At 54.6% G+C, this 17,395-nt stretch overlaps 2 protein-coding genes across 4 annotated transcripts; one reads left to right on the forward strand and one right to left on the reverse strand.

Annotated features, from left to right (window-relative positions):
• The first annotated feature begins 1,518 nt into the window (after positions 1–1,518).
• NRGN (neurogranin) lies at positions 1,519–6,272 on the forward strand. The gene is made up of 3 exons (XM_009097806.4): positions 1,519–1,643; positions 3,915–4,121; positions 6,071–6,272. The coding sequence occupies exons 1-2, from the start codon at positions 1,629–1,631 to the stop codon at positions 4,119–4,121; spliced, it is 222 nt and encodes a 73-aa protein (XP_009096054.1). The 5' UTR covers positions 1,519–1,628; the 3' UTR covers positions 6,071–6,272.
• Positions 6,273–7,287: 1,015 nt separating this feature from the next.
• ESAM (endothelial cell adhesion molecule) lies at positions 7,288–17,374 on the reverse strand. Of its 3 annotated transcripts, none has more exons than XM_050983562.1 (7): positions 16,913–17,374; positions 10,627–10,781; positions 9,156–9,369; positions 8,924–9,079; positions 8,639–8,761; positions 8,403–8,541; positions 7,288–8,045 (listed from the first exon to the last, which is right to left on the reverse strand). In XM_050983562.1, exons 2-7 carry the CDS (start codon positions 10,654–10,656, stop codon positions 7,694–7,696), a joined length of 1,014 nt encoding a protein of 337 aa, XP_050839519.1. In that variant the 5' UTR covers positions 10,657–10,781; positions 16,913–17,374; the 3' UTR covers positions 7,288–7,693. The 3 variants fall into 3 exon arrangements, with proteins under 3 accessions (XP_050839519.1, XP_050839521.1, XP_050839518.1); XM_050983564.1 differs by lacking the exon at positions 16,913–17,374 and adding an exon at positions 16,577–16,684; XM_050983561.1 differs by lacking the exon at positions 16,913–17,374 and adding an exon at positions 16,110–16,203.
• Positions 17,375–17,395: the final 21 nt, after the last annotated feature.

Raw genomic sequence — 17,395 nt, forward strand, 5'->3', positions numbered from 1 at the left:
ATGGGGTGGAGTGGGATGGGGAGCAGGGTGTCCCAGGAGCTGGGGTGTCAGGGGACAAGAGGTGTCACCACCTGCACCCAGCAGGAGTGGCCCTGGAGAGAGATGGAGATGGATTAGAATGGGAACAAGGATGCACAGGGCACAGGGCCACAGATGAGGATGATATTGGGGATGGGGACAGGGACAGGGGTGAGGGGGTTGAAGCTGGGAATGGGAGCAGGGATTGGCATTATGAAGAGGATGGGGACAAGAAGTGGGATAGGGATCATGACAGGGATGGTGATAGAGATGGGGACAGGGATGATGGTGGGGATGGAGAAGGTGGTGGAGGTGGTGGGAAAGAGGCCAGGGATGGGGACAGGGCTGGTGGCAGCAGACGGGAGGGTGCCAGTTCCAGTGCCAGAAACAGTGATGCCAGTAGGACAGGGATGCTAATGGGGATGATGATGATGGTGGTGGTGGCAAAGAGGAAGGTCAGTGCCACCATGCCCCCAAGCAGGATGACCGCTGTGAGCAAACTTAGCCAGGGAGAGCCAAGGGGGCCCAACAGTGCAGGTGGGCCGGGGGGTGCTGTGCCCGCCTTGGGGGGGCCAGGCTGTGTTTTGGGGGCTGGCTGGAGCAGCATCGGCGCGGAGCCCACGGGCGACTTGTGCGGTTGCTTAGCAACTCCCAAACCCGGATTAGAGGCGAGCGAGGCAGGCGATGGGGGGGCTGTGGGCTGCAGCCCCCCGCATTGCCCTGGGGGTCCCTCCTGTTTCCCAGGGTGCCCCAGCTCACCCTGCCAGTCCCAGCACCTCGGCGTGGTCTGGGGTGGCAGCAGGGTCTGCAGGGAGCACTGAGGGCTGGGAAAGTGCTGGGACTGTTCTCCCCTGGTTGGAGAACACCCCAAATGTGGGGGGTCAGATGCTCCTATGAGTAGGGAAGGGACCCCCAGACCCCAGAAGTGGAGCCCACTCCTCTGCTTGGAGCCTGCAGCTGGACACATCAGCCCCGGGGTTCTGCGGTTGCTTGGTAGGATGCTGTGTCCCACCATGCCCACCCTTCCTCACCATCTTCATCCTTGCCATCCTCATCCTCACCCTCCTTCAGGACCAAGTCCTAAGTAGGTCAAGAAGGATTTTTCCCCCCCGTGCAAACCAATCTGGGGGGCAAAATCTGCCTCCAGCATCACTGTGAGTCATGTACCCCCCAAATATGAACCCGTTACCCCCATTTGCTATAGTTTTGTCCCCCAAAACACCCTCCACGCCGAAGGCAAGGCTCATCACATCTTGGCTCGCATCCTCTGCATATGATGTTGTGTTCCACGAAACTCCAAAGCGAGCTGCCGGCTCCTTTAAGTGTTAGGAGGGAGTTGGAGGCTGCAAAATAAAATTGGAGGAGGGAAAATAAAAAAAAAATTAAAAAAAAAAAAAGAGGCGAAAGGGAGGAAAAAAAAAATAAGGCACCCCTCCTTCCCCCCCAAAAGCCTGGCAGGGGTGTCGGGCTGATAGGCTCGCCCGGAGGAAAGCGCATTACGTAGGCAAGCGGCTCCGCTCAACTTGCCACCTGCGCCGGGAGAGCTGCCGGGGAAGCGAGATCCTGCCGGAGCCCCTCGCCCGCCGCTGGCCGCCCACCCGCCCTCCGCCATGGACTGCTGCAATGTAGGTCCCCTTCCCCCGGTGCCCCTGCACCCGCTCCTGCCTTTAATCCGCTATCCCTGCTCCGGGCTGGGGGTTTGGGGTGGTGGGGGCGGGGGGTGCGATGGGCACTGCAGCCACCAAGAGCTCAAACAACTCCGCGACCCCCCAGCGCTGCTGCAGCCCCCAGGCTCTTCTTTCCCCCAGCCCCCCCCAAGTCCCCACTCCTGCCTCGCACCAGTACGGACTCCATCCCACTGGGGCCACGGCACGGCCAGCATCCTGCACCCCACAGCCCACTGAGCAAAGCCCCGTCCTCGAATCCTGCTTTTATTGAGCTTTTTCTTCCCCCCACCCCTCAATTGCTCTACAGGTGGGATCGGGGGTTGCATATGGATAAAGGGCTTAATTGGGGTTGCACCCCTCTCTCCTCACCCGAGGGTAATCTCCCTTCCCTCCCGGCCACCAGCCGGCTTGGGGAGAACACCACATCTTTTCCCCTTTCTCCCTGATTCCCTGACTTTTCCTGCCCCTTTCCCGCTTTTCCTCCCCCTTTCCCCTTTTTTTTCCCCTTTCCCCACTTTTTTCTCCCGTTTTCCTCCTCCTGCTAAGACAGCAGCACAGGGAAAAGCCCCCATCTCTCCTCCTGGGCACCTCCAGAGAGGCAAAGCCCACCCTGGATATAGGATTTTTCCTGCCTGGATATAGGATTTCTCCCGTACATATAGGACTTTTCCCTTCATATGTAGGATTTCTCCTTCTGAATACTGGATTTCTCTCCTAGATACAAGTTTTCATCAGCTGCATAGAGGTTTTCACCCCATGGATATGGTGTTTTTCCACTGGATATAGGATTTCTCCTGTGAATATAGGATATGGCCCCCTGTTTATGGGTTTATGGGTTTTCTCCCCTGAATATAGGATGTCTCCCCTGGATATAGGATTTTTTCTCCTAAATGTATGTTTTTTCCTACCTATACACAGGATTTTTCAACTTGGATATAGGTTTCTGCCACCTGTATGTAGGATTTCTCCCCTGAATATAGGATTTCTCCCCTGAATATAGGATTTCTCCCCTGGATATAGGAAATGCCCCCACATATATAGATTTCCTCCACCTGTATATGGTATTTCTCCCCTGGATATAGGATTTCCTCTCTCCTAATATAGGATTTCTCTCTTGGGTATAGGATTTCTCGCCTGGATATAGGATATGCCCCTCCATGTATAGGTTTTCTCCTCTGACTATAGGATTCCCTTCTCCAGATATAGTATTTCTCCCCTGGATGTAGGTTTCTCCCTCCTGTATATAGGATTTCTCCCCTGGATATAGGTTGTTCTCCCCCACCTCTGCATATATAGGATAGCTCTCTTGAATATAGGATTTCTTTCCTAGATATAGGATTTCCTTTCCCTGGCTATAGGATTTCCAGCCCTGGCTATAACATTTCCACCCTGGACATATCATTTCCACCTTGGACCCGTCCTCAGTTTTCACAATGGTAAAACAACCTGAACGACTTGGTGGAGCCATGGCACCTCCAACAGGATGAGCTTCCTCCCCCCCTAATCTACAGCCTCCAAATAAGCCCCCCAAAACTCCTTTAAGTCATTTAAGTGCTCGTGGGGCAACACAAAGGCTTCATCCCCACAGCTGCTGGCACTGGATCATCCAATGCCAGCTCATTTCCACCTCATTTCATTTTCCCGTGTTTTTCTTTTTTTCCTGTTGAACTTGGTGCTGAGTCCAACTGCTCTGGTGGGCTGTGGAAGGAGGGGAATGGGTTACAGTGATTTGTCCTTGGTGGGGCTTTTCCTCCCTTCTGGCATCACTGCTTTCCCAAATTTCCTGATGTTTCCAACCAAAGCCCTGAGGAGGGATGCAGGAGGATGCAACAGGCTATGAGGAAAGGGGAAACTGAGGCATGACCAGTTCATTTTGTGCAGGATGGCCCCCAGCCCTCTGCCAGAAATACCCCCCAGACCCCATTCCCTGCTCTCATGGATTTTCCTCTCCCTGCATCATAACCCTGGCTGGAGTCTGGCTTCCTGCAGCCATGTGGTCCAGGGTTGCCATTTCCCCAAAACACCTGCAAGAGACCCTGAGTTTTAGCAAAACCCATCATTTTTAGCAAAGGAGCCTAATTTTTAATGAGTAAACCTAATTTTTAGCAGCCTTCCACCTAATTTTTAGAACAGGGGCTCATTTAAGACCTTCTTGAACGGATTCATTTGGGGAGGGGGCTGCGCTGTTTGAGGTCCCACCAGCTGTAACCCTGCCATTGCCACCGTCAGGAGGGAGCCTGCACAAAGCTGGACGAGGACATCCTGGACATCCCTTTGGACGATCCCGATGCCAACGCGGCAGCTGCCAAGATCCAGGCTAGTTTCCGTGGCCATATGACCCGCAAGAAGATCAAAGGGGGTGAGATTGATCGGAAAACCAAGGACGCCGAGTGCGCCAACAGCACCCGCGGCGGCGACCTCCGCAACGGCGACTAGGTACACCCCAAATCCCGCTTCTTCCCCCCACAGCTGGGTCATTTCTGTAAGGATGCTGCTCTGAGTGTCCTTTGCTCTGTTGATTTGGGATGGGGCATCCTTCCCCATGCTGATTTGGGATGGAGCATTCTGCTCTGAGCAGATATGGGATGGAGCATTCTTCCCTGTGCAGATACAGGATGGAGCATCCTTCCCTGTGCAGATTTGGGATGGAGCAACCTTCCCTGTGCAGATTTGGGATGGAGCAACCTTCCCCACACTGGTTCAGGGTGGAGAAGGGGTTTTTCCTCCCAGGAGATGGAAACACACAGGCAGGCAGCCCCTGCCTTGCCCTAAATTTGGGTGCGCGCCGTAGTAGTTGGGAAGGATGGGAAGTAGGATGGGAAGGCGCAGCCCTAGATTTGGATTGAATCTCTCCCTTAGCAACACCACCCCGAGCGCCTCGCCTCAGCACATGCTATTTTTAAAAGCCTGTGTCACAGTCTCCTGGCAGGAAAAGGTAAATTTAAAAAGCGCCCACGGTGCCGAGGCCGCGTGGCATTGGAGCCCGGGTGGTGGCTGCACCGTGCCCAGGCCGTGCCCTGCGCCGGGAGCGCGGGATGGCCCCGGATACCGGCGGGGCCGGCTCGGGGTTAGCGGCGGGGACGGCGTGCTGCCGGCTCGGCCACGTGAGTGTGGTGGGGCTGGTGGAGCTGCAGCTGGGATGGAACTGGGATGCAGTGGGGATGGAGTAGGAGTGCAGTGGGGATTCAGTGCAGATACAGTGGGGATGAACTGAAGATGCAGCGGGGAGGAAGAGAAGGATGCAGTGAGGATGCAGTGGAGATTCAACAAGGCTGCAGCGGGAAGGAACTGAGAATGCAGTGGAAGGAACTGGAGCTCAGCTGGGACACAGTGGGAATGAACTGAGGGTACAGTGGGAACAGAACTGAGACATGGGGAAGCAATGGGGATGCAGTGAGAATGCACTGGAGATTCAGTGAAAATGCAGTGAGCATGCACTGAGGATGGAGAGGGAATTCAGTGGGGCTGGGATGAGAATGAATAGAGGATGAAGTGGGGATTTTGTGAAGATCAGTGGGGACAGTGTGGAACCACAGTGAGGCTGCAGTGGGACTGCAAAAGGGGGATGCAGTGAGGATGTGTGGGGATGAACTGGGGATGCAGTGGGGAAGCAACAGAGATTCAGTGAGGATGCAATGGGAATGAACTGGAGATGCAATGGGGATTCAATGGGACTGCAGTGAGGATTGAGTAAGGATGCACTGGGGCTGCACTGGAGCTGCAGTGAGGAGGTCAGAGGGCTGCAGTGAGGAAGTAGCTGCCAAGTGCAAGTGCTGTGCAGCTTCCTAGGGCCCAGAGACTCCTTTGGGATGCCTTGTTAGGGGGGCTGAGCAGGTTGGCAGCAAGGGAGCCAGGTTCCCCTCCTTCTGCCACGGTGCTGTGCCTAGGTGGGTGCATGCAGGGGTCCCCCCCAGGTTCTTGGGCTGGTTGAGGGCAGAGTGTGGGCAGCAGTGGAGGCAGGACAAGGGTGCAGGCAGGGTATGGGTGGGCTGCAAGTAGAGCACGGGCAGGGTGTGGGCAGGGGGAGGGCATGGAAAGGGTGCAGGCTGCAGAAGCAGCACGTGAGCAGGGTGCAGGCAGGGTGCAGGGCGTGGGCAGGGTGCAGTCAGGGCACAGGGTGCAGGCAGGGTGAAGGCTGCAGAGTGCAGACGGGACACAGGGAGCAGGCAGGCACAGGGTGCAGAGAGCACTAACGGTGCAGGCAGGGCACAGGGTATAAACAAGTGTTCAGTGTACAGGCAGGACACGGTGCAGGGAGCAGGCAGGCACAGGGTGCAGAGAGCACTAAAGGTGCAGGCAGGGCACAGGGTACAGGCAAGGCTCAGGGTGCAGGGTACAGGCAGGGCCAGGCTCAGGCTGACCACTCGCTCTCTCCTTGCTTGCAGGGGCCACCAGCTGCTCACCGGAAACCCCTCGCCACCAACTCCCTCCCACCGCCGCCCGCCGAGGCCCAGGAACCCCTGCTTCACCCCCTGCCCCTCGCATGCATCCCCCGGGGTTCCCCCACAGCCAGGCCCTGCCCCTGTCCCTGGCTGCCCCTCCCCACCCCAGACACCCCCTGCCCCAATAAACGCCCCTGCCAGAGCCCCGGCCTGTCCTCGGTGCCTTCTGATGTCACCGGCAGAGCGGTGAGGTCACAGCGGGCAGGGATGGGAGGGGTGTGGGGCAGGTGGTGCCAGCAGTGATCTCCCATGTGTATGTGCAACATGCTGCAGGCACGTGTGACATCACTGCCAGGCGTGGGATGTGACATCAGGGTGTGCTGTGACACCACTCGTGGGTGGGAGATGACTTGTGAGGTGCTGGCCTGAGATAGGTGGTGATGTCACTACTGGACAAGTGACACTGTATAGGTGTGTGTGACATCACTGCTGGATGTGTGACACTGTATAGGTGTGTGTGACATCACTGCTGGATGTGTGACACCATGCAGGTGTGTGTAACATCACTGCTGGATGTGTGACACTGTATAGGTGTGTGTGACATCACTGCTGGATGTGTGACACCATGCAGGTGTGTGTAACATCACTGCTGGATGTGTGACACTGTATAGGTGTGTGTGACATCACTGCTGGATGTGTGACACCATGCAGGTGTGTGTAACATCACTGCTGGATGTGTGACACTGTATAGGTGTGTGTGATGTCACTGCTGGATGTGTGGCACCATGCAGGTGTGTGTGATGTCACTGCTGAATGTGTGATGCCATACAGGTGTGTGTGATGGCTGGAGTGACATCATTCCAGCCATCACACACACCATCATCACTGTGTGTGATGTCACTACCAGGCGTGACTGTGGGTGTGACATCATGCAGGCACACATGACATCCCTGATGGACATGTGACATGCCTGTATGGCATCATCTGGGCACCAGTCAGGTGCTATGATGTCACACACTCATTGTGGCATCATACCTCCTGATACAGGGAGTGACATCACAGTCGGGGGTGTGACAACACGTGTGTCATGATGTCACCTCACCCTGAGGAGCTTGGCTGGTGCACTGTGACATCACCCTGCCCTATGACATCACCCAGAAGGTCGTGGGACATCCCTCCCCGCCTCGAAATCCGCACAAACTCACCCAAAGCACCAGTGCTGGGCAGCGCAGCAGCTTTTAATCAGAAAATCCCTAAAAAAAGTGTGTGTGTGTGTGTGTGTGTGTGTGTGTGTGTGTGTCCCCATCACCCCCCCTCCCCCACTTATAATGCTCTTTTATGAAAAATCCCTCATTTCACCTGATATATAGATATAGAAAAAAAAATCACAAGAAGGGGACCCCCCTGAGGCAGGGCTGGGGCTGGTTTGGGGGGTGATATTTATGGGGAGACTCGGTCCCTCCAAACGCAGAGAGCCCCTGCACCCATTAAATACACCCACGATGAGTCCAGCTGCTCGAGGCATCTGTTAAAAAGAAAAGGAAACCCAAAAAGGGACCAAAACCACCCCAGGAAACAGGGAGTGGGATGGGCTGGCTATGGGCACCCCTGTGTTTTGGGGGGTGCTCACACCAAGGAGCCAGCCCGGCTCTGTGCTGGCACCATGACTGGAACGGCACCGGCTCGTGCCAGGCTGGAGGGGGGCAGCGACCCTGCGGGGGCGGCGGCGGGGTCCGGGCGGCGCCGGGGGGTCCCGTTAACGGCTGGGGGTGAGAGGCTGGGGGGCCGCCCCCCTGCCCGGGGCGGGGGTCCCCGGTAGCTGCCGGTGGTGGTGAGGATGGAGGCGGTGTCGGAGGGGGCTCTGGCTCCGTAGGCTTGCCGCGTGCCGGCGATGGAGGACAGGGTGCTGGTTTTGGACATGGTATCTGAAGCTGGCCTCCTCGCCCATGATGGGGTTTTGGGTGCCACGGCGTCTTCCCTGCCAAGAGGAGAGAGTGTCAGAGAGATCAGCTCTGGGAACCCTTCCATCCCCCCCCACAGCGTACTCTCCCTGAGCAATGAGGTTGTGCAGACATCCTGGACCCCCAAACAGAGGGACAAAAGGGAAAGGAGAAAACAGAGGTCGAAAATGCCCTTGTTAACACTGAAACCTCATGACAACTGGCCAGAGGTGGAAACTTTCTTCCTGATTGTTGCCTCTGGAGCATATTGATGACTGGCCCCACTATTAACTCTGAGTCTGAGAAATGAGGCCAGAGGTGGACACACTCTCCTTGCCCATTAACCCTGAAACCTAATGATGATTTGAACCCCCTCCACAGGAAGAGCGCCTCACTTGATCTCGTTGGCTCCCTCCTCCTGGCTGTCACGTTTTTTCCTCCTGTAGCCAACAAACTTCTGGGCAAAGAAGATGATGGTGGCAAGGGCACCCAGGGAGCCCAGCACGGCGCCGGCAATGACTGCTTTGGTGCTTGCTGCCAGAGAGAGACAGAGATTCCCTTATTGCCTTATTCCCACAGGGACCTCATGGGGACTGTGTCCCCCTCCCCAACCCTGTGGACACGTACTCACTTGATTGTACCTCCAGGACAATGCTGCAGTTCTTAGAACCTGCTTGGTTTTCAGCCCTGCAGACGTAGACCCCCGACATTTCCAGGGAGAGGTTGGTCAGCTTGAGGGTGCCCCTGGCTCGGTCTGCAGGTGAGAAATTTGGGTGCTGCCTCACAGTCGCTCCTACACCCTCCACCTCCTCGTGCAGGAAGTGGTCAAGGGGATGAAGCCAAAGCTGAATCTTCTCAGGGTATTCCAGCCCATCCACCCACCCCACTCCCCAGCCCCACACTGGTGCCACCTTACCCTGGGCAGGGGGAAAGAAGACCTGCAGGGTGGGCGGCTCGCGCTGCCACTGGTACATGGGCGAGGGCTTCCCCTTCTTGGAGGAGCAGCTCAAGGTCACGTTGGCCCCCACGACGGCGTTGCCATGTAGTTGGCAGGTGGGGGTGGCTGGCGGCACTGTGGGCACTGACGTTAGTCCTGAGGGGCACCATGGGGAGCTCCAAGGGAGCCGGGGGGACTGGGGGAGCCTTACCCAGGACGGTGAGGTTGATGAGGCCGACGTTCTTGTGCATCCTGATGGTGTCATCCACCACATTGACGGTGCACATGTACTGACCCGAGTCTTGCTCCCGGGTGGCATTGATGAACAACGAGATGTTGTGGCTGAGGATGGGGTACAGGAACCCCACGCGGGACATCAGATCTGTCTCCTCCACCTTCACAACCCCGCCTATGAATGACAGGATCTGCATAGGGGAAAAACCACATGCTTTCACTTCCAGATTGTGCTGCTGGAGAGAAAAGCCCCTCAAATCTCAAATTTTGTAGAGCAGAGGTTGCTGCATAAGCCACCTCCAGCCTTACCTCCACTGAGCACCCTGGACATGGGAACTGCAGGCAGCTCCCCATCACAGGCACACGGTGCCCTGGTATGGGCACTATGAGCAACTGTCCCATCATGAGCATCTCCCCATCAGGAGCACCCCAAGTAGTGCCCCACTGTGGACATTTTCCCATTGTAGGCACCATGGGCACCAAGGACATCTCCCCGCCATGGGTATCTCCCCATCATGAGCATGACAAGCTCCTCCCTATTGCAGGCACCCTGGGCATGACCCCAGTGTGGGCATCTGCCCTCATAGGCACAATGAGCACCTCCCCACCGTAGGCACCTCCTGATCATGAGGACCATGGTCATCTCCCCAGTGTAAGCATTTCCCACCACGGACACCACAAACACCTACCTGTATAGGCATCTCCCCATCTTGGATGTCTCCCCATCTTGTGTCTCTCCCTGCTGTGGGCACCACAAGCACCTCCCTACTGCAGGCACTGTGGGCATGACCTCATCCTGGGCATCTACACATCACCATGAGCTCCCCCCATCAAGGTGGGCACCATGAGATTCCCCCATGGTGGACATCACCCTATCATAGGCACTACAAGCAGCTCCCTGTGGGTATGGGGATGGCACTATGGGTATGTCCCCATCATGGGCACCATGAGCATGTCCCCTATAGTGGTCACCTCTCCATGGTGGGTGCCATGAACTTCACTCCATCATGGGCCAACTCTCCACCATGGGCACCACAAGCATGCCCCCACTATGGGAACCCCACACATCTCCCCATGGGCACATCCCCACCATGAGCACCTCCCATTTGTGGGCATCATGGGCACCACGTCCTCACCATGGACATATACATTGTGGGCCACCATGAGGTTCCTCCCCTCATGGGCACTTACCCACTGTGGGCATCTTCCCTACATGGGCACCATGAGTGCCATCCCATCATGAGCATCATGGTGGGCACCATGAGCTTCCTTCCATCATGGCCACCTCATCATCATGGGCATCCTTCCACCACAGGCACTGTGGCCACTCCCCCATGGTGGGCACCATAATCTTCCCCCCATTGTGGGCACCACCAGCACCCCCTCCATGGTCACCGACCAGCTTGGCCCCTCCATCTCCAGTCCTGCAGCCCCTGCCCTCTTCTCACCTGGAAGGGAGCAGGTTTCTTGTTCAGCATCCAGGTGATGTAGGGCTCATTCTGGGAGTTGCTGGTGTACCAGACAGGCAGCACTGCCTGCTGCCCCTCCACGGAGAACACCAGGCTCGTCCCCACATGCACCTCCAGCACGGCCAAGGAGACACCTGCCCGTGGGAGAGGGAAGAAACCGGGAAATGACTCAACCCCAGGTGCTACTTCTCCACAAAACCTCACTGACTGTGAGAAAAAACCCCATTCCCAAGACAAAAACAACAATCGCAGGTTATCACCAGGAAGCTCGGCCAAGAGAACATTTTGCCTCCTTCCCTGCCACAGGAAGGGCTTTCCGCCTGCTCCGGAGGATGCAGGACATTGCTGCTCCCTCCCATCCCAGCTTCCGCCCCACACTCAGCTTGGGAATTCCTAAGGCCCGAGTCACCCTCCCAGGAGACAGCCAACTCCAGCAGGCAGACACCCCCCTTAGCTCAGTATTGGGGTACTCCCAGCCTCCCACGATGCTGCACCAGATCCCATGGGATTTATTTGTAGGGCTCCCCATGTGCACCCCCAAGCCTTTCCCAGCATCCAGTATCCCCCATTTTTGCTGCCAGCACTAAACTGGGATAATCCATCAGTGGCTTCCTCTGGTGCCCCATCTCATTTGACCCCAAATATCCCGTCCCAATCCCCTGTCACCATGTCCCCTGCATCCCAGCATCCCCCCCAGCCCCACTGAAGGAGGTGATGGGGTAAGAGCGGTACCACGGACTGGAGAGGGATGCTCAGCTCCTGGGGGAAGATCATTCCCCAGCTTTGCCCGTAAGGCTCAGCCAGAAAATTAATCAGCCCAGGCAAGGCTGAGTTTGTGCTGGGGCTGGTTTGTTTTTCCCAAGGGAACATCACCAGGCCCTGCATCCCAGCAGCTCCATGCCTGCATCCACCCATCGATCCGTGACCCCGGCTGGCCCTGCTCCTGCCAGCGCCCCAGGGATGCCTCACATCGGGATGCAGGGGGGAAAGGATGATGCTGCCCTGTCATCCCAAACCCTCAGTTTGGGGGGGAAAAACCCCTGGGTTTGAAGGATTTCGGGAGCTTTCAATAACCTCACACTTTTCCCTAAGAGCTCAGAGGTTTTAATTGGATTTTTCCGGGGTGGGAAGAGGAAAACAAGGAGCTGGGGGGTATTTTTAGCCTCCTCCCTCATCTGTTCATCCCCCCTCCTGGCAAGGCATTGGTGCCATTTCCGGACGGAGCCTTCCAGCTCCAGGCAGGAAACTCTGCTCCGGCTGATAAGTCTTCTCAGGAATTAAAAAAAAAATAATAATTACATTTCCTTTCTCTGGTGAAAAACTGGGAGAAATAAGGCCCAGTCTGGTGAGGATGTGTAAAAATAGCTCACCCGGGCTAAGAACATAAACCTTTAAATCCTGGAGGGTTTGGGGGGGGGAAGATGCTGGAGGCGCCTGCGGGTCCCAAATCATTGATAATATTATTTATTAAATACATAAAGCTGTGGTATCAGATCCAATAGAGAGTATGGAAAAATAATGGTAATTATAGTGTATTTATATGTAATTATACAGATAATTGTATTAAATTTAGAGAAAGTGGAGAGAAATATGGGATGGTGACTCGTTAAATTGGAATTTCCAGAACAAAAATAGATCATTGAGAACATATAATTTATAACAGTTATAAATATAGGTATATTTTTGTAAGAATAGGGACAATAGTGGGTATGTGAAAGTGATAATAGTGCTCAGAATAATGAGAGTAATAATCAAAGAGAGAATAATAATTATAAAAGTTGGAATAATAATGATGAAAGTTATATTAATAATAATAGTGATTATAATAATTATAACAATGATTCCAATAAATAATGATGACAGTCATAATAATTATAATACTGATAATAAGAATCGAAATAATAATAATAATAATAATAATAATAATAATAATAATAATAATAATAATAATAATAATGTTCATTAATTATGCAGATGGCGCAGCCCCTAAACCTCCCTGCATTCCCAACAACTGGGAAAATCCAGGTGTTTTCAGCCCAGATCCTCCATCATTAAAGTGTGTTAAATTGGGATAATCTAGAAGAAAATAGATTATATTCAATAATTGTATGGTAATTTCTATTAGACATATAAGAGATAATAGGTAATAGACCTGGTTGAAGAATTATAATTGTAATTTAATAAAAATAATTCTAACAGTAATAACAGTTACAAAAACAATAATAACAGTGATTATAGTGATATTAGTAATAAGGAGTTGTAAGTATAATTATGATAATGATAATAATAAAATTATTAATAATAATGATGCAGATGGCATCAATAAATGACTTCGCAGCTTCTGCACCCCTGTGCATCCCCAGCAGCTGGGAAAATCCAGGTTTTTCATCCTGCCTCCTCCATCAGCAGTATTTTTTGGGCACAAAAAAAGTGCTGGGCCAAAGGGTGCTGGGGATTCCTGGGGAAATCCAGGCTCCAGAGAGGGAAAAGTTCTGGCACCAGCCCGAGGATTCCCATCCCACCCCGAGGCATCAAAACAGTCCCGTGTGCCTCAGAGCTGCTCCCGGTTGCAAACCAGGGTGTGCTAACCCTGAAACCTAATGAGGAGCACGTTAATTATGTTAATTGTGCTTTGGGGCTGCAGCTTTGCTCTGTCATCCTTAAAACTCCTGCGGCAACAGGAGATCCCGGCTCCATCATCTCTCCTCCAGCATATGGGGGAGAGGGAGATGGATCCAGATCTGAAGGCTGCTCGCTCCCCAAAATCGCCTTCTTCTTGCAGAATTCACCCAAATTCCTCATCCCAGGCAGATGTGACCCCAAAAAAGGCTGGTGGAGCTGGGTTTGGAGCTGCAGGCACGGGACAAACCCCCTGGCACAGCTCTGGCTTTGGCCACCTCGACGCTCCAAATCCTCTAATGCTTTAACCAGATCGAAAAAATTAAGCTGCTCGTGGTGCTCATACTCATCCAGGGGGGCCTGGGGCCCTCAGCCCCTCCCGCTGCTCTTTGGGCTCAAAACCTGGATTTTTATCCAGCTGCCCTGAGCTAAACACCTGCCCGGGTGTTTTCCCCCTGCCCCAGCCCATCTGCTGGGGGTTTTTTTGCATATGGAAAAACAGAATAGACTTAAATTTACCTTTAAAAATAGCTATAATTTTTTCCCCCTATGGAATAAATATCTTACAATTTAGCATTCTAAAATACTTTAAATTTTCCTGTGACAAAAAATCTAAAAACAGCTTTAAATTTCCCTTTGAATTTATTCCCTATGGAAAAAAATCACCTTTAAATCCCTGCAATCTTAACATTAATCCCTGTGCTGATATCAACCACCCTATCCTCATCTAAAATTGCATCCTTTCACCCCCCAAAAAAGCTGTTTTCTGGCTCTGGCGCAGCCTGAACCCCCCAAAAAAGCAAACTCCTCCTGCAGCCCCCTCCCCAAGTCTCTAACCCATTAACTGCAGGGGAATTAAATCCCAGAGGCGCTTGGGGTTTGATGACCCTGGCTGATAGGATTAAGGCGCTGGAGTCATGTGAAACCCAGACCCAAATTAAATCCCAAAAGACCAAGCTTGGGATTTAAAATACACAGCGGGAATCTGGCCGGAAAAGGGACCCTTGAAAAAGCTTGGAAAAAGGTCAAGGAGCATCTCAGCACTGCAAGGCAGCCAGTCGCCTTCCCCTTTTTTTAAAAATTATTTTTGGGGAATTTTTTTTCCTTCTCTTCCCTTAACTTTGCCTATTTATAAACGGGCAGATAGGAGATGGCGAGCTGTGCAGCAGTGTCCCTTGGGAAAATCCACAGCGGCATTTCTCACGACCCCGGGGGCGGGGGGGCAGAAAGTGCCCTATCCTCCAGAGAGACCAAATTTGGGGAAAAAAAATTAAATAATGCAATAATCATATGTGGCTTTGCTATAGATGGAAACGTGCTTCACCCCTGGTGTGGGAGGGAGAGGCGGAGATGGGATGGGATGGGATGGAGATGGGCAGGGGATGAGATTGGGATGGGATTGAGGAAGGGATTGGGGTTGGGACTGGGGATGGGACGGGATAGGGACTGGGAAGAATAAAGGGATGGCAAACATCCTTCATTTTGCTTTTCCCCATCACAATCTCATGAGGATCCCACGGGACAAGGAAGTATTGCTTGAAAGCAAGACTAAGGGAAAAACACACATTTGGGGTTCAAAAGGGTCTTTTTGCTGCATTTTTGAGCTGTCAGTGCCTGTGATGTCACATCCCAGGGCACAAGAGCAATTTTTTGGTGGGAATCCATCATGATTCCAAGCAAAAAATACCATTGGGATGCGGCAAAGGAGCGCCCTGGTGGGATTTAAGGGCTGAGTGACCCCCATGCCTCATACAAACATGCTTTAATTAACTTTTATCGAGGAAGAAAACCTTCAAGGAGGAACAAGAAAACCTTCAAGGCGGCTCCAGGACCCCCACCCAGTGTTCTGCTGGAAGGAAATGCTGCTGCCATTGTTTTTGGGGCCGTTTCCTTTCTCCAAAGGCCTCTCCTTCGCTGGGAACGCCAAAGGATGTTTTCTTTTGGAGCAACCGTCGCAAGTTCCAAAAAGACTCAATAGGGTGGGAAATTAGGGGTGGAAGAAGGGAAAAACCCATGGACAGAGAAGCGTTGAGATCCCTCACCTCAAAACCAGCTGGAATGGCTGTGCAGCACCAGTAAACAAAGGAAAACAAGTGGATTTTTTCCTGCCCAGTGCCACGAAGGGAGGTGAACTGTGGGCTCTCTCTTTGGAGTCCCTGGTGTGTTCCCATATGGGGGCACATCGGCTTTGGGGGTGCTGGAAGTGGCTGTTTGGCAGCTCCAAGGTACAAATGGCTTTTCCCGGAAAGACTCAAATTTTCTCCCCTCCGGGCACTCCTAATAGGGGAGGGGGTGGATCTCTCCCCCCCTTTCCCCCCAACCTGCCTGCTGGGATAGGGGACTGGGGGCACAGAGACAGGTGGGTGCTGAGACCCCCACCCGTGGTACCCCCATGGTCCTTCCCGGTGCCACCCTAAAGCTTCCCAGGTCCTGCCCGGCAGTGCCGGGCTCCCGGGTGTCTTGCTCGGCGCCTCCGGCTGCTCCCACACCCTGCCCGGTGACCCCCTCGGTATTCTCCGGGTCCTGCCCGGTGCCCTCCCAAAAGCTCTCGCTCGTCCTGCCCGGTTCATCCCGCTTTTCCCGAGTCCCGCCGGGCGCACCCTCGGTACCACCGCGTCCTGCCCCGTACCCGCCGCGCTACCTCGCGTCCCTCGATCCCCCCGCGCCTCGCCGGGTGCAGCCGCCAGCACCGCCGGACCTCGCCCGCTGCATCCCGAAATCTCTCCCGCGTCCTGCCCGGCATCCCCCGGTCCCCCCGCATATCGTCGGGTGCCCCCCCGGTGCCCCCCTCGGTGCCCAGCGCGGTGTCCCCGGAGCCTCGCGGGTCCGCGGGGCTCACTCACCCAGCAGCGCCGCCAGCGCCAGCGCCGCCCGCCGCAGCGCGCCCATGGCCGGAGCCGCCGCCGCAGCAGGTGCCGGGGGGGCCGGGGCGGCGGGGGCGGGACCGCGCAGGTGGGGGCGGGCCCGAGCCCACCACACCCCGTGGGGGTGTCCCGGCCCCGCGCTGACCCTCCCCCAGGGGTCCGGCCCAGCCCTCCCCCCACAGCGCCCAGTTATTAATTAGTAACATGGGTTATTATTAGTTATATTAGGGTTAAGCGTGGGTTCAATGCGGCACCGTAATGTCAAATGTCGCCCCCCCAGGGGAGCACAGGGATCCCAAACTCTCCCATTCTCATCCCTCCCACGCCGGCAGGGGGGAGCATCCCGTTCTGCATCCCTCACACTCATCCAACACCCACCGCCCCTCAGATAAACGCATCGATCCTGAAAAATAAACAATATCCAAAAAAAGGGTAATTTTGACTACCTGGTTCTCGGGAGCCTCGGGTGGATCCTCCCCGGCTCAGCCAGGGTTATCCCGGTCCTCGACCAGAGCAGGGTCAGACCTCGAAGCCCCAGCAGAGATTAGACACCGGCGGAGGAGGAGGAGGAGGCGGTGGGGGCAGAATTAATCCCTCCTCGCCCTCGCCACCCCCCTGTAAATCCAGCCTGGCCTCCAGCACTGCAGGATCCCGGCAGCAAGGAGGCTTTGGGGGATCGACCTGGCTTGATCCCACCAGGACCCCACCACTCCCTGACGGCATCCTCACCCTCGGCTACACCCGATGCTTCCAACTCGGCAGCAGCTCCTTGGGGAACTCACCTCGCTGTCCCTCTGCCTGAAGGCTGGGAGCAGGGAGGGTGCGTTGGTGACCCACTGGTGACCTGCTCCCCTTCCTCAATCCACCATCTCAGGGCTCAAAGGCAATGCCAACTTCCAGATGGGCACTGATCCTCACTTCTTTCAAGGATTCTGGGAACCTCTGCAGGGAAAGCAACCGGCTCCTGCAGTGCTCACCCCTCATAAAAAAAATCAGCAACTCCTCTAACAACGACCCCAGGAGCAAAGCCCTGATGGGAAAATCCACAGAGAAGAGCTTGGCACCTCCCCAAACTGCCCCAGAGAAGGAGAAGGATGTGTGGAAGGCTCTGTACGTGTTTGTTTGATTTTATTAGGACCGACACATTCATCGTATGTCACAACGTCACCGATGGATGAGCTCCAGGAAATAAAACCCACCGGCCCCGGCAGCGGCGCGGGGCTGGAGCAGGAACACGCTGAAAAGGCATAAATGCGTCCTCCCCC

The sequence above is a fragment of the Serinus canaria genome, chromosome 24 (genome assembly GCF_022539315.1).
Source record: "Serinus canaria isolate serCan28SL12 chromosome 24, serCan2020, whole genome shotgun sequence".
In the NCBI taxonomy this organism is placed as follows: Eukaryota; Metazoa; Chordata; class Aves; order Passeriformes; family Fringillidae; genus Serinus; species Serinus canaria.